A 26,234-nucleotide genomic window follows, 5' to 3' on the forward strand; every position below is an offset into this window, starting at 1 on the left:
AATTTGATAGTGCGATGGGACGCGCCCCTTAATAAACATCATCGATGTTTATTAAGGGGCGCGTCCCATCGCACTATCGAATTGGTATTGGCGAAGCACGGAATACTTCGAAATTGAATTAAAAATGAAAATATCTTCGAATAAATTCATTATGAAGTAATAAATGAATTCATATACAATTGAGTGGAGTCCAATCATTGGAACCTAAGGTGTGCCCGACAAAAGGAGGCTCCCAAATCGCTGGTAGCACTACATAAGTTGGTATTCTTTGTATCACTTTTTGTATATTTTCTACTTACATGTTTTGCTTTCTTTTTCAGAAGTTCTCCTGCAGTGTTTCTCGTTCCCTCGTGTATTACCTTCCTTACCCTCCACTATGTGTAAGTTTGTTACGTGGAATGTTCATGGTATCGGGAACCCGATTAAACGTCAAAAGGTACGGTCTCATCTGTCTAAACTTAAATCTCATATTGTTTTTCTTCAAAAAACGCATTGTACTGAAGTTGAATCTCTTAAGTTAAAAAAACAATGGGTTGGTCAGATTGTTCACTGTTCTACGTCCAACAAAAAAGGTGGTGTAGCTATACTGTTTCATAAATCATTATCTGTACAAATTTTATCTACTCAAAATGATAAGGATGGTCGTTGGGTGATGGCAAAGATTTTGGTACACAATAAAACTTTAACCTTATTAAATATTGATGGCCCGGTTAAGCCTGAATTGCAAACACAACAATGATGGACAGAATGTGGATCAATGTCACACATTCACCCCAGTCCAAAGATCTGGGCCCAAATCCATCGTTTTTCCACTCCACACCACCCTGGGTTAGACAATGGCGATATGCAAATCAGCGCTGACCCTGTGCCCCATGGGAACAGTCCAGTCCGAACTACAAAAGCCATGTCCTTCCCAGAACGGAATCAAGCATCCGAAGACCGGCCCGGTTTCGAGGTAACACCTCTCATCAGCCCGGCTAGCTTGACTCCAGTGGTGTGGAGTGCCTGGGACTCACGTCTGAGCATCCCCAGTACACTTAGAGCGGTAATTGCAAACACAACAATGATGGACAGAATGTGGATCAATGTCACACATTCACCCCAGTCCAAAGATCTGGGCCCAAATCCATCGTTTTTCCACTCCACACCACCCTGGGTTAGACAATGGCGATATGCAAATCAGCGCTGACCCTGTGCCCCATGGGAACAGTCCAGTCCGAACTACAAAAGCCATGTCCTTCCCAGAACGGAATCAAGCATCCGAGGACCGGCCCGGTTTCGAGGTAACACCGCTCTAAGTGTACTGGGGATGCTCAGACGTGAGTCCCAGGCACTCCACACCACTGGAATCAAGCTAGCCGGGCTGATGAGAGGTGTTACCTCGAAACCGGGCCGGTCCTCGGATGCTTGTTTCCGTTCTGGGGAGGACATGGCTTTTGAGGTTCGGACTGGACTGTTCCCATGGGGCACAGGGTCAGCGCTGATTTGCATATTGCCATTGTCTAACCCAGGGTGGTGTGGAGTGGAAAAACGATGGATTTGGGCCCAGATCTTTGGACTGGGGTGAATGTGTGACATTGATCCACATTCTGTCCATCATTGTTGTGTTTGCCGGTTAAGCCTGAGCCTCAATTCTGGACCGAAATTAAAGTTTTACTTTCCTCATTTGATTGTCCCAATGTTATTGTTGCTGGTGATTTTAATCAATGGTTAGACCCCTTTTCTGATAGATTATCAAAATGTAAATTTAATCCTGACAAAACGCACAAAGCTTTTCAATCTGCCATCACCTCTCATCCTCTGTATGATGTTTGGAAGACGTGCAATCCTGATTTGCTTGAATACACCTTTTACTCAAATGTGCACCGCACGCGGTCTAGAATTGATTATATTCTGGTTAGTAAATCATTGTTGCCGTCTATACAGGCTTCTGCCATTGGCACCATTTTTATTTCTGACCATGCCCCAGTACATGCTACGTTAGATCTTTCCCTTACATCCTCTCAATATAGTCGATGGACATTGAACAATTTTCTATTATCTGACCCTGTTTTTTTTAAAAAAGCGACTATTTATATTGATGAATTTTTTACTTTTAATAATCCTGTAGATACCTCTATTCCTAATATTTGGGATGCCTTCAAGGCCTCTTTTTGTGCATTTACCATTTCTTATATTTCTAGCAAGAAGAAAGAGACACGGAAAAAATATGAGGATAAGCTACGTCACCTTAAAGATTTAGAACACACTTATTTCACCTCCAAATCGGCCTCTGCCCTTCACCAGTTGATTAAAATTAAGTCGGAACTCAACCAATTGGCAACAATTGAGGCCTGTAACATTTTACTTAAAATTAAATCTAAATACCATGCGGTCAAAACAAAGCTGGTCGTATGTTAGCTAATTATCTAAAGATCAAATCAGAACGCAAAACAATTGGACCTATCATGGATGAATCTTCTAATAAATTGGTTTCATCAGATGAAGATATTGCTGATGTTTTTCATAAATATTACCAATCTCTCTATACTGATGATACCTTCCCTTCCACTCAAAATTTAGACACATTTTTTTCTGGTCTCCCGCCTCCACCTTCCCTATCAGATGAATTTATTGCATTAGAAGATGATATCTCCTAAACAAGAGATAATTTATGCTATAAAATCACTAAAGAAGTCCAAAGCCCCAGGACCTGATGGCCTTACCGCTGAGTTTTATTCCACTTTCACTTCTATTTTTGTCCCTAAGCTTTTGGCGCTCTTTAATTCCTTCATTTCAGATGCAAAGTCTTCCGGATCCTTTATGTATGCTTTGAATATTATAATTCCTAAACCTGATAAAGATCACTCCTATTGTAAAAATGTTCGGCCAATTTATTTAATTAATTATGATTGCAAAATTGTCGCAAAAATTCTTGCCACTCGTCTTGAAAATATTATCCCCCTATTAATTAAAACTAACCAAGTAGGTTTTGTCAAAGGCAGGTTGGCATCGGATAATGCAAGAATGTTTGCTAATATTATCTCCTATGCCAAAAAATACAAACATCCACTCGCCGCCCTTTCTTTAGATGCTGAGAAAGCCTTTGACCGTATCAATTGGCAATTTATGTTTGCAACTCTCCAATGGTTTGGTTTTGGGCCCTCTTTTATTTCTTTTGTTAAATTATTATACTCCGGTCCCAGAGCTAGTATTTTTGTTAACAATCACTTTTCTAAATATTTCCCATTGTCCAGATGCACCAGTCAGGGATGCCCTCTCTCCCCCATACTTTTTATCCTCTGCCTTGAACCTTTTTTAGAACGTATTCGGGTTAATTCACAAATTAAGGGTTTTATGCATAATTCTATTTAAACAAAGATTTCTGCTTATGCTGATGATATCTTAATTTATATGTCCAACCCCATTGACTCCCTTCCTCCTTTTTTAAACGAAGTTCGATTATATTCCAGTATTTCTGGTTATAAATGAAATCTTTCTAAAACGGAAGTCCTGCCACTAAATCCATTCTGTTACCAATTCATGTTTGACAATACTGATTTTGCTTGGTGTCCTTCTAAAATTAAATATTTGGGAATCTGGTTTTCCTCCTCCCTATATACCACAATTAAGCTCACGCTTAATGCTTTAATTTCCAAAATACAATCACTCCTACTTAATTGGTCACCATTATTTCTCTCCTGGTGGGGTGGGTTGGATACCATAAAAATGATGATTACACCCCATGTTCTTTACACTCTTTCTATGCTTCCTGTTAAAATTCCCCTTTCATATTTTTCCCAAAATATTTCTACATGTATAAAATTCTTGTGGAATAACAAACACCCTCGTATTGCCCTTTCTAAGCTTATACGTCATAAGGGAGAAGGTGGGGTTCGCTTTCCTAACTTCAAATTGTATCACTCTGCTTTCTTACTCAAACAATCCTTTGCATTAGCCTATGATTTTGCTACTACTCCTCCTCCCACTTGGATTATTTTTGAACGCTCCCTCCTTAAGGATTTTTCCTTTCAGGATGTCATTTTCATGTCCAATAGTACTTCTGCTAACCCTATCTTAAAGTACTCCCCTAACCGGTTATTCACTACCTTCTCTACTGGTTTTACACCCTCCAATGTTTCCTGTATTCCTCCCTATGGTTTAATACATTTCTCAAGTATAAGGGTAAATCTTTCTATTTCAAATACTGGAAAGAAAAGGGTATCCTCTACGTACTTCAGCTGCTCCATCATGGTTTTGTTCGCCCTTTTCTAGCCTTACAAGCTCAATATCAACTACCAGACTCCAGCCTTGCTCAGTATACTATTATTTCCTCTGCTCTGCAATCTCACTTAACCACTCTTGTTATACCTGATGTTACACCCACTCTTACCCCTTCCTCTCCTCTATTTTCGCTCTTTCCTTCTCACAAACCTAAGCCTGCCCTTGTATATAAATTACTGATGTCTTCTATGGATGAAAGGCCCAAATCCCTCATTGAAACTGCATGGGAAACTGACTTATCTGTTTCCTTCTCTATTGTGACTTGGGATAATTTGTGGTCTAAACTGTTCAAAGTTTCTCCTGCTGCACGTATTACACAATCCTTGTATTTTATTTATAACAGAGCCGTTATTACTCCTTTAGGTATTTCTAGATTTTCTCCATCCTCATCTCCAATGTGTTGGTCATGTTCTACTGCTATAGGTACACTAATTCATCAATTATATGAATGTTCTAAAGTTCACTCGTTCTGGCAATCGGTTTGGAATATTTGCATGAAAGTTTTTCAATGTGATCTTCCATTATCTTTGCAAAATGTTTTTTTAGGATCGTTATCTTCTGATATTGTTGTTACATCTCCTATTTCCCTGTTATTTGACCTTTTTATTGCACTTGCATTTAAAGTTATCTTATCTTCCTGGAAAGATAGTTCTAAAATAGCTTTACTAACTTGGTGGAATTTTGTTTGCGATGAACATAGGATTTCTACTGTTTCTTCTATCTCCCTTTCTCAAAAAATTAAATCAGACCTTCTATGGTTGCCTTTCACTACGTATCTTTCTACTTCTCCTCCTGCTTTATAGTTTCCCTTCCCTTCCCCTTCTCCTTCTTTTTACTTTCTTTTTTTTCCTTTCCCCGCTTGTCTGTCTCTTTTTTCTTTCTTTCTCTCTTTTCCTTTCTTTTATCTTTCTACCTTATCGCTATGCTATTTTATTTAGTTGTGTTCCATATATTATTCTCTGTATATTTCTATATTTTACGCTTGCATCTTGTTTTTAAATTTGTTTGTATTTTTTCCTTGCAAAACTCCAATAAAAATCTTTTAAACAGAAAAAAACAATATTTCAAAATAGATCATAGCACGACCCAAATGATCATAGAAAACTTGTTTCATTGTAGTATTTAAAAAATAATTAGTACACAATTATTTGTGATAAGTGTAAGCAATCTCGTAAACGTATATATGCTACAATAATGAAGCAAAATCTTTGACGAACTGTGGAACTGGATCTGTTTTCTGAAAATGTGTTAGGTTAAGCATAATGTGTCACTAATTGGTAATGGCACTGGGCACATCTAACGTGTTTTGGTTCATTAATGTTGCATATAAGTTTGAGATTTTTTATAAAATTGCTTGCATGACGTCTCTGCTTACGTGTCACATAGAAAATAATTGTGTAGTAATTGTTTTTAAAAAACGACTGTAAAATAATGTTTATGATCAGTTGAGTTTTGCTTAATCTATGTGAGTTATTGTAATTGTCATTAGTGATTATCACTAGAGGTCCATTGCTCGGCTTACAGTCACGTGGACCAGTTTTTACTGTTTATTTCCCTGATTTTAACAAAAATCCATGCAGTCTTCCAAACCTTGAAAACACGTACACAGCTTTTCTTTACAATTTAAAAACTGCCCTGATTTGCAAATGTTGCCTGGTTTCTTGCTATGTGATTCGCTCATAGGGCCCATTTTTATTTTGATGCCAGTTCTTTTTTCTGTCCCAATCCGAGGCTGAACAAGACAGGTTTCGGTACAAATAAACAGCTGCAAGCCCCTTACTGCTGACCTGGAACAAACTTTATACCCCTCTTCTGCCAGGCACTGCTGATCACAGGGACTCTGCCTGCATATCTCATTTCCTTTCCGAATCATGAGAGACATTCTTGGCTGGGAAACAGTTCCACATTGTTCTGGTTAGGGACCGCTCACTAAACTTGGTCCATGGCAGCATTCATTTCAAAATGACGAAGCTCACCTGGATATGCCGCAGACCTCTTCTCTACAGCTCTATTGAAACTTCAGAGCTCTTCTCAGAAACAAATATATTTCTATTTGCTATTAAAATTACGGTTCAGCATTAGAATGACAGTAAATGTCCATGCTCCGGGTACTAAGAGAATAGCCACGCCTCCTTGTTGGTGACTAGAATCTCCAGTCTCCTGGACCAATGGATGCCAGCCCTCTGTCAGAAGGGACCAGGTTCATCGTAGGGGAGGGCAAATTTTAAACTTCGCTTGTCTAACCAAGTCCAGTGAGAAATACATCCCCTTCGAGAAGCTGGACGTTGCTTTTAACTTTGCCCAAGGTGAAGTTTTGCATCACTACTGCCATCCCCTGAAGTCAGCTGCAGGAAATTGTTTCGCCTGTTGACTAGTAGCCCTGATTGACAAGGCTACTAGTCCTGATTGAAAAGGCTACTAGCCCTGATTGACAAGGCTACTAGTCCTGATTGAAAAGGCTACTAGCCCTGAGTGACAAGGCTACTAGCCCTGACTGACACTTGGAAAACAGAATTTTTGCGACTCCACAAGGAGCACAGTTACCTTTCCCGGCTGCCTGAAATCAGCCTCGAAAGAGGGGAATTATGTGGTTGTTTTTTTTTTAGAACAGGGTAAGCCCGAAGCTGGGGAGAGCCACATTTTTGTTTCTTTTCTTTTTTTAAACCTATTCAGTTTTTTTTAGTTCGTGAAGCTGATAACGGTTATATTTTTTAATGCCCGAAAAAGCAAAGTACTAACTTTTGTAGCTTGAGGCAGACATGCTTTTGAGGAAATATTTCCAGATGCCAGATTCCAGATTCCAGATGCCAGATGCCCACTCAATCATCATTCTCTGTGGTGAGTGGCCCTCCATAGGGCGACTGACGTGTTCAGCACCCTTGAACAGTTCATCTATCCTCTCTAACTAAAGGGTTAAAACACCAAGGGAACATCCTCGTTAGATGGTCGTTCACAGGTACGAATAGACAGATGTTGAGTGCGTGCGGGCATGTTTCTTTATTCATCTGTAAAATGTATGCTTTACATGGTTGTCATATATTATTTGTAAGAAATTGGGTTTCTAGTCGCGGGCGGGGGGACAAAACCCGACTCAAACAGCAACCACAATCCTTGTCAGGGTGAGGCACATGAAAACCCCAGATTCACCTGTGCTCAACCCAGTGGCGTAATGAAATTTGAGGGGGCCCCCTGCAAGGTGCATGGGGAGAGCCCTTCTCCGGATTTTATCAGGAGCTCTCGGACGAGAGTACTCTGCTTTGGGGCCCCCTGCAAGTCGGGAGGGCCCCCGCACCGCGGAGGCTGCGGGGGCCCGTGTTACGCCCCTGGCTCAACCCTCTGATAGCTTGGTACAGATCAGTAAGGCTCAACTTGGAAGCAATGTGTACAGCAACGGCCTCTCCATTAGGGCTGAAGAGCGCCACCACCACCCACAAATAAAACCATAATAAAACGGATTTTGAATCTGTTTTTATCATCATTTTATTTTAATCCCCCTGGACCTGCCCCCAGGACTCTGACGAGTCTTGGGGGCGGGTCCAGGGGGATGACACTGTGGTAAGGGAGTGGTAGCACACTCCCTTGTCCCTTCACTGTGCATTAGATGTTTGGCCGGCCGTTTCAGGCTGGCCAAACATCTCATGTGCAGTGAAGCTTTCTCCCGCTCCAGCAGCGTTGCTGGGGCTGGAGAAGCAGGCACAGGCTCCCAGTCTGCCTGGGAGCACAAAGTCATAGCGCTCAGGCCAATCATGATGCTGCTTTCTTGCAGTGTCATGATTGGCTGCAGTGCAGTCTGGGAGTCTGTCCCAGAAACAAGAAGAGTGCGATGGAGCGGATAGAGTCGGCAGTGGCAATCAGCTAAGTTTATATTTTTTTAAAGAATAATCATTATTCTGTCCACCTCTACTCCCCTGATCCCCTCCACTCCCCCACCCCCACCAACCCCACCCAGCTTCCTCCTCTGTTCCGCAACTTAATGTGTAAAGTATGTATGCAGCACTTCAACAGTGACAAAGTGCGAACATAACACAAGAAAAACCCCACATCAATTAAAAAAAATAGAATACATTTTAATAAATAAATCAAGACTGAAACAACAAAAATCTAATCAGTAGAAATGGATATATAAGCAATTTGGAAGATTTATGTGAAAATAGCACCAAAAAGCTTAAATCACCTACTGTGGTTATCTGGTCGTGCCTGATGGGGACAAAGTCGCAAGTTTAGGCTGACTGCGATGGAGCGCAGGCTGGCGGCTACAGGGACCCACTCAGGTCTGATTGAACACAGTGCCTTAAATCCTGGTGCGTGGTCTACGCAGAGTTGCTTTGCAAGACTTCTCATCGTCTAGCGTTGGTTCTGATGTAGCTGTGCAGTGAAGCTTTGCTTTAGTTTGCATTGGTTCCAGAGAGCTGTGTTGTGTAGCTTGGTAGGGCTTTCCGTCGGTTCTGATGGAGCCTGCAGCTGTGCAGTGAGGCTTTGCGGCAATCAGTTCTGATTGGGGCCCCAGCTGGGCTAACAGTAGCACCTTCAGGCCCACTTCCAGTGTCCAGGTCTAGAGTGGCACCACTTTGCAGGGTAGGACTCACAGATGGCAGAATGCAGGTGCTGGGTTCAAGGTTGTTGGAGCCTTCTGGTCAGGTGGACAGTCAACTACCCTTGGAGCCACTCTGGAGCCTGGGTTCAACAATGCAGGTCAAGTCCTTCTCAATCAGGCAAGAGGGCAGCTGGTCAGTACAGCAAGGCAGCTACTCCTTTAGTGTAGCAGTCCAGCAGAGTGGCAGTCCTTTCAATAGCACAGCAGTCATTCCTAGCAGAGTATCCACAGGTCAAGAAGTGTACTGAAGAGTTTGTTTCCCAGGTCCAATATTTATACCTGGTACCCAGTTTGAAGTGGAGGATGCTTCTAGAGGTTTCCACCCCCTGAAATGTCAGGCACACCCTCCTCCCAGTTCTAGCTCCACAGGTTGCAATAGACTAGTGCCAATCCATTTGTGAGAGTGCTCAGGCAGTGTCTTTGTGGTGTGCAAGCATGGTAGGTGACTGCACCTCCCCCTCGTTAACTCAGAGGGGCCGTTCTTGCCAACACCTAGCTTCCCTTTGTCTCACTGTCTGGGAGAAATACATAAAGACCAACTGCCAGCTACATCAAGTCACGTGACTCAGGAAACAGGCTGCAGGCACCAAATGGGAAGGACAGAAAATGCCAACTTTCTAAAATTGCCATTTTCAGAATTGTGACTTAAAATTCGACTATACCACTTAATAGAGTTTTAAATCAACATTTTTTTTACATCAAAGTCGACATTTCTACCTGATCTAATCGAAAGTTATCACTTAATAAATGTAATGAGAGTTTTTCACTACCAGGACATGTAAAAGTTAAAAGTACATGTCCAATTTTGTGAATAAAGTGCATCCTGCCCTATGGCCTTTTTAGGGCCTACCGTAAGGGTGATATATCTATTACAATGGAAAGTTTAGACCTGGCAAAAGGCCATTTTGCCATTTCAAGATGGCAGTTTAAACTGCACACACAACCTGCAATGGCAGTCCTGAGCATGTTTGAAAGGCTACTTAAGTGGGTGGCACAATAGGTCCTTCAGAACTAGTAGTAGCATTTAATTTACAGGCCCTGCGTACATTTTGTACCACTTAACTAGGGTCTTACAAGTAAATTCACTGTGGTAATTGGGTGTAAGCCAATTTTACCATGTTTAATAGAGAAATCACAAGCACATTAGCACCAGTCAACTGTGGTAAAGTGTGCACAGTCTTAAAGGCCAAATAAAAAGTGTTCAGAAAACATGAGAGTTAAGGCAAAATGTTTGGGTCATAACCTGCAGAGAGGGTCAAGTCCAACAGGCCATAACACCAGTAGGATTTGCTCATGAATAACAATTCTGCTAGTGCCAACATTCAAGGATTAGTGTGTACTGGGGATCATATGTAGAAGCACATTTCATGTGACAGTTGCCTGTCAAGGAGCTGAATGAGCTACCCAAGAGTCTGGGCTGAGGAGAGGAAACAGAAGGAATTGTGTAAAAATAAGAAATGACATTCTATACCACATTTTGCAGGTTGTGGTCAGAGGTTCTTCTATTCAGGATCTAGGGATACAGATCAAGTACCTGCCAACATGCCACAATGCCACACAACCACCATACCGCTTTGGCCCTCAGGTAAATACTGTCCAATAAACTACCCTGATCACGTGATGGATCACACCAGTAAAGCACATTAGCAAAACCTGAACCCCCTCCCTTCACTCACACAAATGAAGAATGAGATAATGTTCACACATCCACACATTCTATTAATGCCAACTTGGGTTCATGGATAGTTCACAAGGTTCTAGCTCTTCATCAGGCATCTCTGATGGGACTACCTGTAACACATATTCCAAGAAAGCTCACACAAAGTCCAGAGGACTCCACACGTACCTTCCATTGATGACCATAATTAACCATGTACATGCCTGAATTAGTCTGACGTTTGCAACATCATGTCATTATGTGGAATACACGCCACTGTGGTAATCCACAACACAACATGACTAATATATTATTAGACTACCAACCTGTGGACTGCCTGCAAAGTAATCCAGCATGAGCTTAGTTCTAATGAAAGGCGACTGACTTCAGAGAAAAACGTTAACTGATATCATCAGAGCACCATGAGTTCAAGTAATTGCTGAACATTGCAATATACACAAATGTGCAGCATAACAAAGTTGATCTGGTCGTTCACTGACACAGGACAAAAGGCTTGCAGCCAAAATATAGGTTTTGTTTGAGCAAGTGCCGACTGTTTTTTGCTTCACATGTCTGTCAGACAAATAATGAAAAGGAAGACTGCAGTCCAAATGGTATATGAGATTGATTTACATACATGTGATGTAAATAAAGGGTGAGTACTCTTTTAAAATAGCGGAGACTGAGTAAGAGCAATTGTTGTAGGACCCAGACCTTTATTCAATTTAAGTAGTAGGTGTTATTGACCTCTTAGAGTAGATGCCTGTTTTAGTAATTGTACTTCATTGTATACCACCATAACAAATGAGAATAAAAAATGAGCCAATTTATTATTTATGCTGTGCTTTAATACTTCTAGAGTTATATACAACTTCATAGGTATTTAGATGGAATTCTACACCCAGGACATATTCAAGTGGTGTTAAAGGGCAAGATGCAGCACCTCCATTACATACAGGATGGTTTTCATACAGAAAATACAGTTTCCCTTAGAATTTAAGGAAAACGCATTTAGGGGCCTATTAGGATGGCGGACGGACCTACGTCCGTCCGCCACCCCAGAGGTGGAGGGACCGTCCGCAGGGGCAGCGTCGGTCCCTCCGTGCGAATTAAGATGTGACCGCCACCCTGGCTGTCACATCCTGTATTTTTAACATTGCGGCGGGTGCTGCTTGAAGCAGCGCCCGCCGCAATGTTAAGATGCATGTATAGCATTTACATGCACAAAGCGGCAGGCACCGCGCGGTGTCTGCCGCTTTGTTCATGTAAAAGCAGGGGGGTACCATAGGTACCCCCATGTGCACCCCCCACCCCCTGACACCCTGGGGGCCCGCAACGGGCCCCCAAACTGAAAGGACCACATGCTTTTCCACGGCGGAATAGCCGCCGTGGAAAAGCATGTTTACACATGCATCCTAATATGGCTGGCGGTGTCTGATAGACATCGCCACCATATTAGAGCTTTTCCGCCGCGGGACCCCGGCGGAAAAGCTGCAGACGGTCTTCCCGACCCTCCTGCCATCCTAATCTGGCGGGGGGTCTTTTGAATCACCGCAGCGGTGAATCCGCATCCTCCGGGCTGGCAGTGGCTTCCACCGGCCCGGAGGATGCGGATTCACCGCAATCATAATCGGGCCCTTAGTTCAAATGAATGTATCGCCAAAGTTTTCTGCTGCCAAATCCTATATTCTATAATAATCTGCAGTGGGCATGTAATAAATGTAAATATTTTGTGTACCCTAAACTGAAGTGATAATGAATGTGTGTGTATAGTTAATAAGATTTGTGTTTCCTTTATGAAGTAAGTAGAGGCACTGCAACTCAACATACAATAAACCAATAGTAGTACCAAAAAGGTTTATTTCTGTCCATTTATTCCCAGATGATTTAATACATGCATTTCTCAAGATCCCAGAATCCTATTGAGCCTTTAGCTGTTGAGTGCCATACCCATGCTCCTACACAGTGTAAAGGAACTAGAAATGTGGAACTTTAAAAACACACAGTGGCTCCTCACAACAAGTGCACATTAATACAATATGCAGCATTAATTAAACTATAGCCATAATTGCCACCAGGTCTTGGGCAAGAGAGAGTCGTATTAAATTTGAATTCCAACTATGAAGGTGAACGACAGACTAAGGAAGGGTCTAAATATTTTATGAATGTAACCACACCGAGTCAGTCATAGCCAAGGGCTGATCCCTGTCTTGGGATAAGGGAACACTTGTTTACAGATCAATTCTCCCTTTCAAGGATCTCCAGCTATTTTCCTGCCAACAAGCTCTTCTTTTCTTTTAGACTTCGATGATTGGTTCAGATTAATGGTTTACCTGCTACTGCTGTTCTTTTTCTTCTTTAGAAGAGTCTGTAGGTACTCCAGGCAATAGCTGCTCTCCGCAATCTGAGTATGGAATACAAAGAGGAGATGTAAGACCCATAGCCAAGGGTCTATGTGATAGTTATAAATACTGAAACAAACAAATAGGTGTAAAGTCATACTATCCAAAATCACCTTGAGGGCCCTTGACCCAAGATCAGATTCAGACAGTGAGCAAAACCGGCGCTGGACCAAAGATTCATCAAACATACACGGTGCAAAAGACGGGACCCTGCATGAAGCCAGAAAACCATGAGGCACTTATTTGTTAGAGGGACCCTTGAAACACCGATGCTACCAGGCATTTATGAAAGATGAGGCGACCCGGGTACCACCCACTATACAAGACCAAAGTTAGAGACACTTAGACAAGAACAGATCCAGGGAGCAAAAAACTCACATGGATTCAGAAACTCACAAATCATGCAGATAATCATTGACTTACTATGAATGCCGATTCGAATAAGAAATGAAACATGCATCGTGAGAAAGCTAAACAAAATACTCACGCAGTAAATTAGAATACATAAATATAATGCAAGCATGGATCGAGAATCTCAAATATGTGTGAAAAAATCATCATAGAGCACAGGAACACTCATAAAAGAGGATCTAATAAAGAAGTACTTGTAATATAAATCTTTTCAGAATCATGAAAGCTTTGCTGTGCCAGAAACCATTGAAACCTACATGGAATCAGAGACCATTGATACACACACCAATTTAGAGACCTACTTGAGTTGTGAAGGTTTAAATACCTACGAAAAAAACTTGATAGAAAAAACACCTAATGCACTTGGTAGTAGAAACTGACAAATATAAATGAGTAACTTGGCCTATAAGACCATGGAATTACCACAGTCCCGAAGGCATATGATATGGGCGTCATCAGTTGCCTTTAGTCTGAAGGGTAATATGTACTTTGCTGCCAAAAAAATACCTCTAAAAAGAACACTGATCAGGCATGATGTGCAGAGAAATCTATGAAGCAGGCATGGTTTGAAATATACCTAGGAGGAATTTTAATCGCATCTGAGAAATGTACATTATTCCAGAATTTCATGTCACAAAGTATGTTGAAAATTCTTGAATTTGCATAATTTTTGCACACAGGAGACACATTTGAGAATGTCTAGCCGGGTGACATTTTCTGCCCAAACCAGTGTCCTGCTGGTATCTCGTTATAGTTTTTTCCTCACATGTAAAAAGTAATTTAAGATCGCAGCAAACTGCATTTAACTATAAAAGCATACATTTCAAACGTTTTGTGGGATAAAAAAAAATGTGATTTGGCACACCCGTAGTTTTCAATAAGAGTGATCAAATCTGTAATTTACTCTTCAAATGTTGCTATTATAAAGTTTGTTATAATCCAAAGGATTGAAGAATGTCAAAATTCCTTGTAAAAAAAACTGCAGGAGTTTTCCAAAAACAAACTTTATTGTGGGCCAATTCTGCTGCAAAAGTGGGCGTTTATAATTCCAAAATACCTACCATTGTGCAATTTTTCACCTTCCATTGGAAGTCTGATTAGAAAACTGGATGAAGGAAATGCTTCACCTGCACCTCAAATGCAACAATTTCTAGATATTGTTCTTACTAGAGAAGGGTTGTTTCTAGATTTCTGATAATGGCTAGTTCACGGAGTAAGTAGACAGAGAAGCTAGCATACTTCTCATGGATTAATAGCAGTCTGATGTTTTCTAGAATCTGAAAATATGCCCATGTTCTTAACACATTCTGTTATAACACTTCATTAATCCGTATTAATGTAGTGCACTGCTGAAAGTTTCATGGGTATTGGGAGTAGCACTGGAATGGAATACCTGAAAAGAGATGCTGCCTGCTAATGATTGCGTCCATATACCTTGATATAGAGCATTTGGCAATAGTTTGTAGGTATGGGTCGTGACAACACACCTGCTGACCATCCCTATTGCTTACAGTACACATACAGTGGGCTATGGGTCCACCCTTTTCAACAACTGCTTTCTTCGACTACCCTCTTTCAACCATTGGTTTGAGATGTTGTCAATCAGGTCTTGATTCAGCCCAACTGATTATTCATCTCTTACCTAATGTTATAAAATCTTGAGCTCGTATTTTTTTTAAACTCTCTAAACTTCAGAACTTTTAAAGTCCAACTACATACATCCCAATTGTGCTCAGAATCCTATTTAAAGTATTGTTATTACATTTCCAACATTCAGAAACAGCAACACTTAATACTACAATTATATGGTTGCATAATGTCATGGGGGAGCCATCGTATTAGCCGCATTAACAAAGAAATGTTTAGAATCAGACATACTTTCAGTCACCTCGGACAGCTACTTTGCAACTTTATCACAGCATGGCACAATCTAAGGATATTCCCATTTTTTTCCTTACTAGTATATTTATTTGTCCTTTTCTTAAAAGAGTAGGTCGCCTAAGCTGTCTAATCTATAGTTTACACAAATGCACAATCACTTATATATACTGTCTAACCTTAATTTGGCCTAGCAGGTACACATCCATAAGGCTGACAATCTGCTAGATACAATTTTCGCAACTTTTGACCTGGTAAGTCTTGACTCTAATTAGAATTACCACTTGCAACGCAGGCCATGATGCCGCCACAGTACATCCGAGAACCACCACAGCATGAGTTTCAAGCACCGTATTACCGAACTTCATGATGCCTGCCTTCACCGCAGCACCTGTGGCCCCATAGTGTGACCTCGGCACTGCGAAGTCAACGCCTCATGGCTTGACCCTCGACACTTCATCAATCCTGCATCACCAGCGGAACCAAAGCCTTGCCACCAATGCCACATCACCTCGCCACCAATTCCACACCACCTCCTCTGTGAATTGCAACATCCCCGGCATCAGCGACTCAACAACTCTGCACCTCTTCAAGGAACCAACTCGTCACTGGCTTCAGTGATGCCTCATCTCAATTGTGCAATGTACCGTTCCGAGCACTGACCTGCCAACGACATGCACCAAGAGTAAGGAACCAAGGCTGCACTGGCGTCAGCAACATTTCACTTCCCAGGCGCCCCGCAACATCTTTGTTTTGTCTTCCTTTCCAAAGTAATGTAACTGGGGTCTTTTTGACTCCATAGCCGGTTTGCGCTCCCTCTCACAGCCGCTGGAGCTATTGTGCTTCTAAGAGCTAGAACTACATTTAATATTGAAGAATTCGTATTTTAATTTGTATATGTTGGATTTTTATCTTTTTGGTCTTGTTTTATTCAGATAAATATTGGCTATTTTGTGGTGTTTCAATGTGTTACATTGTGAGTGTGAGTGTGTGTGTGTATAGAAATCCTTTACACAATTCCTCTTTAGCCTGACTGCTTTGAGCCAAGCTCCCCGAGGATGAGCACAGGTAAACTTAGTGTTTACTACACTTATCCTGACTAGGATTGTGGGTCCCTACTTCAACAGAGGTAGCACCTCAGCCAACTAGAGACCACATTTCTAACACTGGTGGAAGTGGTAGGATAGTACTTGTATTTGTGCATTACATACAGTGATTGGTGTACGCTACTGCCATATTGCAGACCATAACGTACCACCATACTGTTTTTTTTCTCTTCTTTTTGCTACCTTTTCAGTTTTTGCCATCATGTATCAATCTGGAGAACCAGTAGCTGCACCAGCAAATTTGGAGTTTGAGGATGGAAACCTACACTCTGCCTCAGCTCAAAAGGTTCTGCAAGGATTTTACTTTTTTTAAAAACCGTCTTTATTGCATTTTAACATAGACATTTGATTACCCCACACCCCCACACCCAAGCAAACACAAAGTCACTACAAAGGAAAAAGGTTGAGTTGTCGATCAGGAAACACAGTGGACCTGTATATATAATCACAGCCTATAATTATATTGGTTCAGGGTAAATCACATCATGATTCCAGGTAGCTAAAAAGAAAGAGATAGACAAAAAAAGAAGAGGAAAAAGGGAGACCTAAGACAGAAATTGAGAAGTCTGTGTGATCATGGAGAAATAGACAGTCCATTATTATCCCTATGATACAAGCCAAACCCTCAAAGGGGCCCACATTTGAGGCCTCCTTTTCTGAGCATGGTTACCTTTATGTGCATAGACTGCCCTTTCTAGGTGATAGATTGAAATTAACTGGGCCACCAATGGCTAAATGATGGGGAAGCGTGGTCAAACCAAGCTGTTGCCAAGCACAGTCTGAGCACAGCCATGATGAGGAACAGAAAGGGAAAAGGAGCCTAAAGACGAGCCGAATGGCAAGCTTCCTGCTCCTGGACCCCTAACAAGATCAATTGAGAGGTAACCTTGGTCCGCAGGTTTAATTGTGCCTCGAAAAAATGGGATACATCTCTTCTCGGATTCACAAGACCGAGACAATCCGCCAACATATTTACCAGATCTACCCCTACTTCCTGCCTCTGTGGACAATTCGTACCAGAGACTCCCCCCCCTTCCCCCCCCCCCCATTTGCGGATTTTGGCCAGTGCAATATATAGATTGAACCAACTTTTATAGTGTTGAATCTGCAGATTGGCAGATATAAGTATTGTCCGAGCTTATGTTAAAAAGGAGAAGGTGTCCTCCAATGTTGACTGCAGTAACCCCACCCATCGGGTAGCATGTTTCTCAATATCATCCCCCATCCTATCATTTAATAGTTTGAAAATATCTCAATTGAAGATATGTGCCTAGCTAGTGGGTCTGAAAGTTTACTCTTATTGAACCCCTCCCCACCTCCCCTCTTCTTCCCTATAAAATCCCTAATTTGCGAAAATGTTAAGAAATCATGGATTCACAACAGGATTTTAATCATCATATTCTTAAAAGGAGTTAAGCTCTTATCAAAAAAGAAGTCCCCATAAATAAAGGGACACAGGTTTTTCCCCCCATCATTTAACATAAGGATTGTGAAATATATCTGGTAACTAAGGGTTATCATGAAGGGGGGGGGGGGGTATAAAAACTAAAACGACCAACCCCAAGTTTTTTCCTAACAGCAGTCCACACTCTAAATGCTTATAAAGTGTCTTAAACCTAACTTTTTTAAAGTAGCCAAATTCTATTTGTCGGAACAAACAGTCCAGCACCACAGCGCCAAGGGTTAATTTGAAGCATGACGGAACAGTATGAACCCATCCTGAGGTGGGTCAAACAGCTGGGGTATTATGTGTTGCAACGCCGAGGTTCAGTAGTACAGCCTGAAATGTGGTACTGCCCATACGCCCTGTTCCCTGGGGAGGAAGTAGAACTTCAGGGCCTTTCGGGGCCTGGCATACGCCCAGAGAAACCTCCCAATCATGCTGTCCAAAGCCTTTGACCACAAATTATCCACCTCGAGGGATGTAGCCCTAAAGAAGTACATAATTCTTGGTAAAATCATAATTTTAATTAAATTAGACCTCCCAATCAGGGAAAGTCTGAGATTGTTCCATCTAAGCAGCTCAGCCTTGGTTTTATTAATTAGAGCACCCAAATTACCCTCTACAACTCCATCTGTGTCTGTGCTGATGTTGACGCCCAGATATACAGCGTTCGAAACAACCTGTATGTCCTCAAACCTTGTGTTCTCATTTATGAGTATCTGTGTTTTATCTGTATTAAGTCTGTACCACGCGATACGTCCAAAGAGCCTCCAAATCGATCTCCCTGACCGGATCGAAGGGGGCCGGGGTAACAATTGCAAAGTCATCCGTGTAAGCTAACATTTCAGTCTCCCCGCTCCTAGCTGACATTGGCAACATTGAAGCGTGGATTCGGGGGATTAAAGGGTCGATATAAAGGCCAAATAACAGGGGGGAGCACGGACAACCTTGCCTAGTCCCCCGCTGAATTTTAACTATCTTTGCATCTCCCCCCATTAGCGAAATTTTAGCCGTAGGTTTAATATATAGCATTTTAACCCATGCTATAAAGTCCAAGCCTAGGCCCTTCCGCTCTAATATCGCCCACAAATAGGACGAAGAGACCCTATTGAACGATTTCTCAGTGTCTAATAATACCAGCACCATAGGGTCTCCTTGGATTTTGGCCACATCAAAGAGTGTGATTACCCAGTGGATGTGGTCTGTGGTATCCATTCCCGGTATAAAGCCATGTTGTATGGGTAAGACAATTTTTGTTATAGCCTTGCAGCTAAGATTTTAGTAAAAACCTTAGTATCAGAATTTATCAATGTAATAGGTCGATATGATCCTAACTGATTCACAGGATTTCCCTTTTTGGGAAATACCACCATCCTAGGAGAAGCCCATGATTCAGGAGGAGGACTACCCCTCTGAACGGCTAAAAATAACTCCAACATAAATTTATGTAGGATGGTAGCAAAAGCTTCATCAAAGTCCCCCAGAAAGAAATTTGTCCCCACGGCTTTTCCAGATGCGTATCCCGAAACTGCAGCTGTCATTTCTTCTACTGATATGGGTAGATTTAAAAACTCCCGATCCTCCCTGCCCAATGTATCCATAGTCGCATGATCTAGGTATGTCTCCATCCCTCCTGGATCTACCTTCTCCTCTGCATACAATTTCTGATAATATCTTTGAAAAGCGGAGTGTATCTCCCCACTTCATGATGGAGCCAAACTCGGGGTCTTGAATTTGCTTAATGTCGCTGAAAGTTGTGTGATGTCTAGCGCGCACAGATAAGCTATGGTCCACCTTTTCATTCAGTTCATACGTTTTGTTTTTCCATACCGTATATTTTTGGCCGCTTTTGTAGCCGTGATGTCCTCTATAGCTGTATTAACCAATATAACCCGAAGATGGGCCTCCTCAATGTCAAATCCCATAGCGACAGCCTCTGCCAAACCTGCCTCGGCCTGCGATAAGCCCTGATAGAGCCCCTGCAATTGGAGTTTTTTTTCTGTCTTTTCCAACTAAATCTAGCAATTTCCACCCGTATCCCTGCTTTGAAGGTATCCCACACTACTCCAATGGGAGCAGTCCCAAGATTTTCAGCAGCATAAATATTGGAATCCTGTTCCTCATATATAGAATATAATCTTCATCCAACAACAAAGTTCTTTCAAATGACCATCCCCCCTTGGATTGTGACGTAGCATGAATATCAAATTCTAACACTAAGGGATTGTAGTCGGACATCACTCATGGATAATTGAATACACAAGAGGCTGAGATCAGCATGCTTGAAATAAAAAAGTATTCAAAGTGAGCATGCACCTTGTGAGGGGCAGAATAGTAGGTATAGCCTGGGTCCAATGGTTCCTTGTCAGCCCAAACATCCAGAAGCACATGTAAATTAACCAACTGACCCAGTGGCCTGAAGACTTTGGGCTTACGCCCTTGGTACCTTGCAACACTTGCCATCAAGGCATCTCCTTTGATATTAATATTAAAATCCCTACTCACAACTAAAGGAAGGGACCGCCCAACCAGTTCAACACAGATCCAGTACCAAAGTGCTGAATCATCAACTAAGGGACCATATATAGAACAGAGTGTAAAAAACCCTCCATCATGAGTGCATTCTACAATGGCCCATCTTCCGAATTTGTCCACCCTGGATCTAGTGAATCCGATCTTGCCTTTGCGTGCAAGTATCGCCACCCCACCAGTGCGAGTACCTTGCAGACTCGTGGACATAACTTGATACCCTGTGAATTCCAATAGATATTTCTGGGATCCCTCAACATGTGTTTCCAGCATGCAGAGTATGTTCGCTTTTAAGTACTGCACCTCAATATTAACCCTCTGACTCTTGCGAAAATTATTCAGGCCACAAATATTGATCGAGGCTATTCTTGAATTAACTAGCTTTTTTAATAATACAAAGCCGTCTGAAAGTTGCCTTCCAAAAAACTCAACCTCAGCGGACTCAACTCACCACCATGCTTGGATTCCCGCCCCCCCATCTCCCCTACCCCTGCCATGAGCAAAAGGGTCACTCTTGACCCTGATGATGGTGCCAACCTCTGAGCCACCCCTGCTTCCACCGCCCTTGCCCCAAACCTCGCAATACCCCGTCAAAGCCCAAGAGAGAAGAACAAAATCAAGGAAAAAAACAGAAACCCCTTCTACAAAAAACCTTGATATCCTTTCAGAAAAACCAAAACATATATTTCCAAAATCAAGAAGAGATGCTGCAGAGGTTTTTTTTTTCAACCCAGTCCAGTATCGTTAGAAATTTCTTTCAGGTATTCTTGTGACTTGACCTCAGAGAGGAAAGTCCAAGTATTTCCTTTGAAGATCTCTTTTCTTATCAACAGATCCTAATCTATCCAACTTGGTCAATTTTGCTCCAGGGCGAAGCCCATCCTCTGGAAGGTATTGTGGAAACCTATCATATCCCCATTGCTATTCAATTTTTACCTATCCCCCCTGGCATCTTAGTAACAACAGTTCAAGGTGGTCACATACTTCTTCTATGCAAGTACAATCATCTTGTCTGCCGCTTGCATGACAATTTTTGTGATCTCCATCTGACCGTCCACTATTCTTTGGAAAAAAATAAAACTGGATGCAAATTAATTTTTTTCAAACTAATCCTATTAAGAAATAAATAATGCCCATCTAGAACAAAATCAATAAATATGATCAAATGCTCTGGGCTACCATACTAGGCCCGTGCCCCAAACCAGTATCCTCAGCATGCTATCTTGGAACCATCTCACACACTAAGTTTTCATTAGAACCCCAGCTATCTGCTGACATTGCATACTGTAATTTCTTTCCTCAAAATAATTCAGAAGAATTTATCCCTGTTTATTCATTCAACCGACTACTGGGTCAATGCTTTCTTCCAATCGTGTTTGGATTACAGCAATAAGATCTGCCTATAAAGAATGTATTCCTACTTCCTGAAATCACAGAATGCCACAGTCAGACTAATGTTCAATCTTAAAAGAAATTGAGGCCATCACCCCAATCACCCCATAATAATAGTAATCAGCTACACTGGGTACCTGACAATTAATCCATTCTGTTTACAGCAGCATGCATAATGCTCAGAACTTTTTATGGGTTAATCCGCTATTTTCCCTCATACAAATTGAAAAACACATCCCCCTCCCAAAGAACTGGGTTGGTAGATCCTTTCATGCTCTAGCTCCCTCCTTCTAGAACCCACTGCCTCTACCTTTTGTAGCAGAATCCAACTTGTTAAAGTCCTCAAAACCTGGGTATGCACCATTATGAAGTAATGTGATTAGCTACACTCTACCCTTCTACATGTGAATGCCAAGTGACTCTCTATATGAGCTATAGGGTGGTTTGCAAACATCCATAATGAATTAATATGAATAAATAAATAAATACATACATATCATGTGAAGGAAGGTTCCCAATCTGAAATACCAATCAAATTTCTCCATCCTAATGATGTCCACATGGTTCTTCTGAATACGAATCCTCCTGGGTACCTGTCTATGTCCATTTCTCACCTAACTCCAAGCTTCCCCAGCTCATCGGGGGCATTATGAATTAATGTTTTGTGTATTTTAAATATTGATTTGATTATTAGTAGTTCCAAAGCAAAATGTATTCTAGTGTGATATTGCCCTGGAGAGCCCTCAAATGTTCATTATATCTTGCATAACATACTTCATTTGTATGTATTTCTAATGTTAAGAATTCTAAAGGAAACATTCAGTTTTCAGAGTTTCAAACACTTTAATTCTTCCCATATCCCAAATGTTTCCCACTCTAGCTATATATAGTATCCCGGTTCCTAAAACCTAGCGAGATTCCCACTTCCTGAAGTAAAGCCCTGTCCCTCAGTGGGTCCCTGCCAGAGCTAATTTTTCCAAGCCAATTTTTTAGGGCCTTTTAATCAAACCTGTACAACAGCTACTTTTGGTCTCTGAAGATGTTCCCCTATATTTTTCCCATACATACCCTTTATGTACCTTCTGGCAGTCATTGCTTGCCAATCTATCGTCAATTAAGGCCTTTGTTGCGGTGAGAACACTCACTTATTCACTACCTTCAGTGACGATGCCCAGTGATATTTCCTCATGTATAGCAGAACGATGCTTTCATTATATGTACTACCATATAGAGTGATCAGTGATAATCTAGCTGGGCTACCATCCCAGAGTAGAGTGTGGAGCACCATATCTTCTTTCCGAAACAAATGCTCCTCTATTAGGAAAGGGGTATATGCACAATGTATAGAAATCTAAGGAAGGAAATGATAGGTGATGGTAGCAGTCTTCTCCAGTGGGCCCATCAATTTTAAATCCTTGCAGTATTACCTCCAAGTTCCCCTCAACAAAACGTGTGCTGTCTTTAGTTATGTGTATCTCCAGAAATCATAAACATCTATGGTCACTTGAAACAGGTCCTCCAAATCAAGGTGAATGTCATATTCTGTCAGTGGAAAGAGGTAGGATTTATCCCAATTTTTCAGCATAAATGCAGCCCCCTTGGAACAGAAATTAGGATCTGCCATATATTGTAAACGTTCATCTTTATATAAGGACATTGTGCTGTCCTACCATCCTCAATCCCACCAAAGGTTCCCAATGAGTAAATCTTTTCTCACCAAACATACCAATGGTTCTAATGTCATAGCAAAAAAGCAGCTGAAATAAAAGACAGCCGTGCCCTGTACCGCATTCCAGGTTAAATGGGGCGGAGGAATGTGCCACTAACTTTCCCCCATGCTGTTGTGGTCATACGTAGGGGTTTGACCCATTAGAGAAACTTCAAGCTTTTTCCTATCAGTATCAGTACTGGAAACATGAAGGGCTATTGAACTGAATCAAATGCCTTTTTCGTCATCGTGTGATAACAGAATTGCTGGTTCCAACTTTCTAGTCTACATAGGTTGAGTCTTCTTGATCTATGCAGTATAAATCTCGAGTCATCTGGATGGATGCGTATACTTGCCACCCCATATAGTCAGTTGGCTAGTTCTTTTAACCAAAGCCTTGACTTCTATAGATATTAGTTTGTATGAGGTACATTCCTCAGACAATTCTCCCGCTTTATGAATCAGTGTTATTGTGGAGGAAAAAATGTATCTGCTTTTGCATCTTCAAACATTGTTGTGTCAGTTACTAGAAAATGTCTTGTATACCTCTGTGGGGACATTATTTGGTCCTGGGACCTTCCACCCTTAAGCTGCCTGATTACAAATGTATTTCCTCTACTATTATATGTAGTACGCCATCTCAGAACAAGTAACTTTTCCATGAATCCTTTCGATCCTTTCTCCAGCCTCATTTTTCTCTACTTATACAGAGAGTATTGGTAAGCTATATATTTGCTGTTTCTGTGTTCTTTAGACCATGACTCTATTCTAGTCTTTATCCTGCCTCTCTCTGGTGAGGCATGTAAGTAATTTGCTGGCTTGGTTGCCTATATCACATCAGTAGTGTTGCATACTAGAAAAGTATGTTCTGGCTTCATTCTGTTCAACACTTCAAAATTCTTCCCTTGGAGTTGATATAGGTTATTTGGATAGTATGTCTTGACTTATCAGGTAATTACTGTCTAGTTTAATGAGCTGATCCTCAAGTTCTTAGACTGCTCCACCTTTTCGCTCCTTTTCGCCCACTATCTAAATGTGATGTGTCCCTCATTAGAAAGGGTATTCAGGTGGAGATTGCACACTCATAGTGCACAGGAGGCTCTGTGCTTTAGTGTCAGTGCTAAGGGTGTATGATCTGAAATAGCCCTTGCAAGACATACTGTAACTCCAAATCTAGAGCTATTCACCTGAGGGACAAACAGATTACCCAGCCTGTAACATGAAGTGTGGGCATTTGAATACACCGGTCTTGGCTGTCTTCTCTATGTGAATCCCTTCAGGGGCCTAACATACCAAAGGCCATTACAAACCCTTTATGAGAAACAGACTCAGAATACTGGGTTTGTGTGTCCTGTAAATCCTTCATGAGAAACAGGCTCAGAACACTGGGTGTGTGTGTACTGTCAATTCAAATGAAATCTTAAAACAAAAGTTACCGATGAATAGAACATTATTTATTTGTTCAGCGCTCCCACTGAGCTAAAAACCAAAGCTGTGGTCCCACTGAGCCCTAAACCAAAGCCAACATGTGTTTTGCAACATAAACAATCTCAATGTCAGGATGCCAGAGCGGACGCGCAGACACCAGCGGTAGGGTGCCGCTTCTGCGCTTCGTACTGCTCTTTAAAAATCATTGAGATTCATTTTTGCTTTATCTTCCCCTATGCTCTTTACTGGTGACTCCTTAGGCATATGCAAGCTGTGCACTTGCACAGGGCCGCCAAACCCCAGGGGCAACCACGCCAACATATATCCTTAATATAACAATCCTCTGAGGATGGATACATATTTGCGTGGCGGCCCCTGGCAGGGATTTGGGGGCCCCTAGCTCTGTTCCACTTCCAAACACCCTGACCCCCCCCTCTTCACTGGCCACCGCGCTTCGTCCCGCCCGGACCCCCTCTTCTGGGGCCCCCTACCTACGCTCCCTGCCCAGAGCCTAGAGCCGCCCCTGCTACTAGTGTTTGTACACCTGTAAAGTTTTACTCTTTTAAAGTGGCTACAACCTTTTAGACCTCATGGTTTTAATGTAGCGTTCTTTTTTACCGGACATATAGTTAGCAGTTGAATTAGTCTTCTGCCTTGCATCTCGGCTTACACTCTGCTCAAGGGGTCCTGTCGTAGCTATGTTCCGCCACGGCATGTGCCGTTAGCACGGAGGGCATTTCGGACCGGAAACACTAATTCCACTTCCGTTTCATTAGGGGCATCAGGTGCTTGTGTTCCAGTTCCTGTTGCATCCACTACTGAACCAGGATGCCAGAGCGGACGTGCAGACACCAGTGGTAGGTTGTCGCTTCTGCGCCACATACTACTCTTTAAAGATCGTCGCGATAAATGTTTGTTTTATCTACCCCTATGCTCTTTACTTGTGTTTCTGTTGCACTAGAAGTTTTTTATATTTTGAATCACACTACAGGTGTTTGTACACCGGTAAAGTTTTACTCTTTTAAAGTTGGCAAAACCTTGTAGACCTCATGATTTTAATGTAGCGCTCATTTTTACCAGACATATAGTTAGCAGTTGAATTAGCCCTCCACCTTGCAACTCAGCTTGCACTCTGCTCAGGGGCTCCAGTCCTAGCCATGTTCTGCTGCAGCTTATGCCATATGAGCGCAGGGCGTTTCAGACTGGAAACACTCCAATTCCACTTCTGGTTCATTAGGGGCATCCGATGCTTGCGGTCCAGTTCCCACCGCATCCACTCTTAACCAGGATGCCAGAGTGGACCCGAGCAGCAGGCGCACTGCTGGCCCGCCAAAGGCAAGCCCATATGTGCCCGTCCGCGCCTGGACCACTATCAGCAACACAACACCTGTCAGTTTCTCCTCAAGAAAAGGCCCATGGTTA

General features: G+C 42.0%; 1 protein-coding gene across 1 annotated transcript in view; it reads right to left on the reverse strand.

The window, feature by feature from the left end:
• The window catches only part of STRA6 (signaling receptor and transporter of retinol STRA6), a 391,584-nt gene that overhangs the window by 138,757 nt on the left and 226,593 nt on the right, over positions 1-26,234 (reverse strand). The window contains exon 9 of the mRNA XM_078685067.1: positions 12,848-12,918. Coding sequence (XP_078541193.1) covers positions 12,848-12,918 — 71 coding nt within the window. The remainder of the gene's footprint in view (positions 1-12,847; positions 12,919-26,234) is intronic.

Source organism: Lissotriton helveticus, chromosome 3_2, assembly GCF_964261635.1.
Source record: "Lissotriton helveticus chromosome 3_2, aLisHel1.1, whole genome shotgun sequence".
NCBI classification, from domain to species: Eukaryota; Metazoa; Chordata; class Amphibia; order Caudata; family Salamandridae; genus Lissotriton; species Lissotriton helveticus.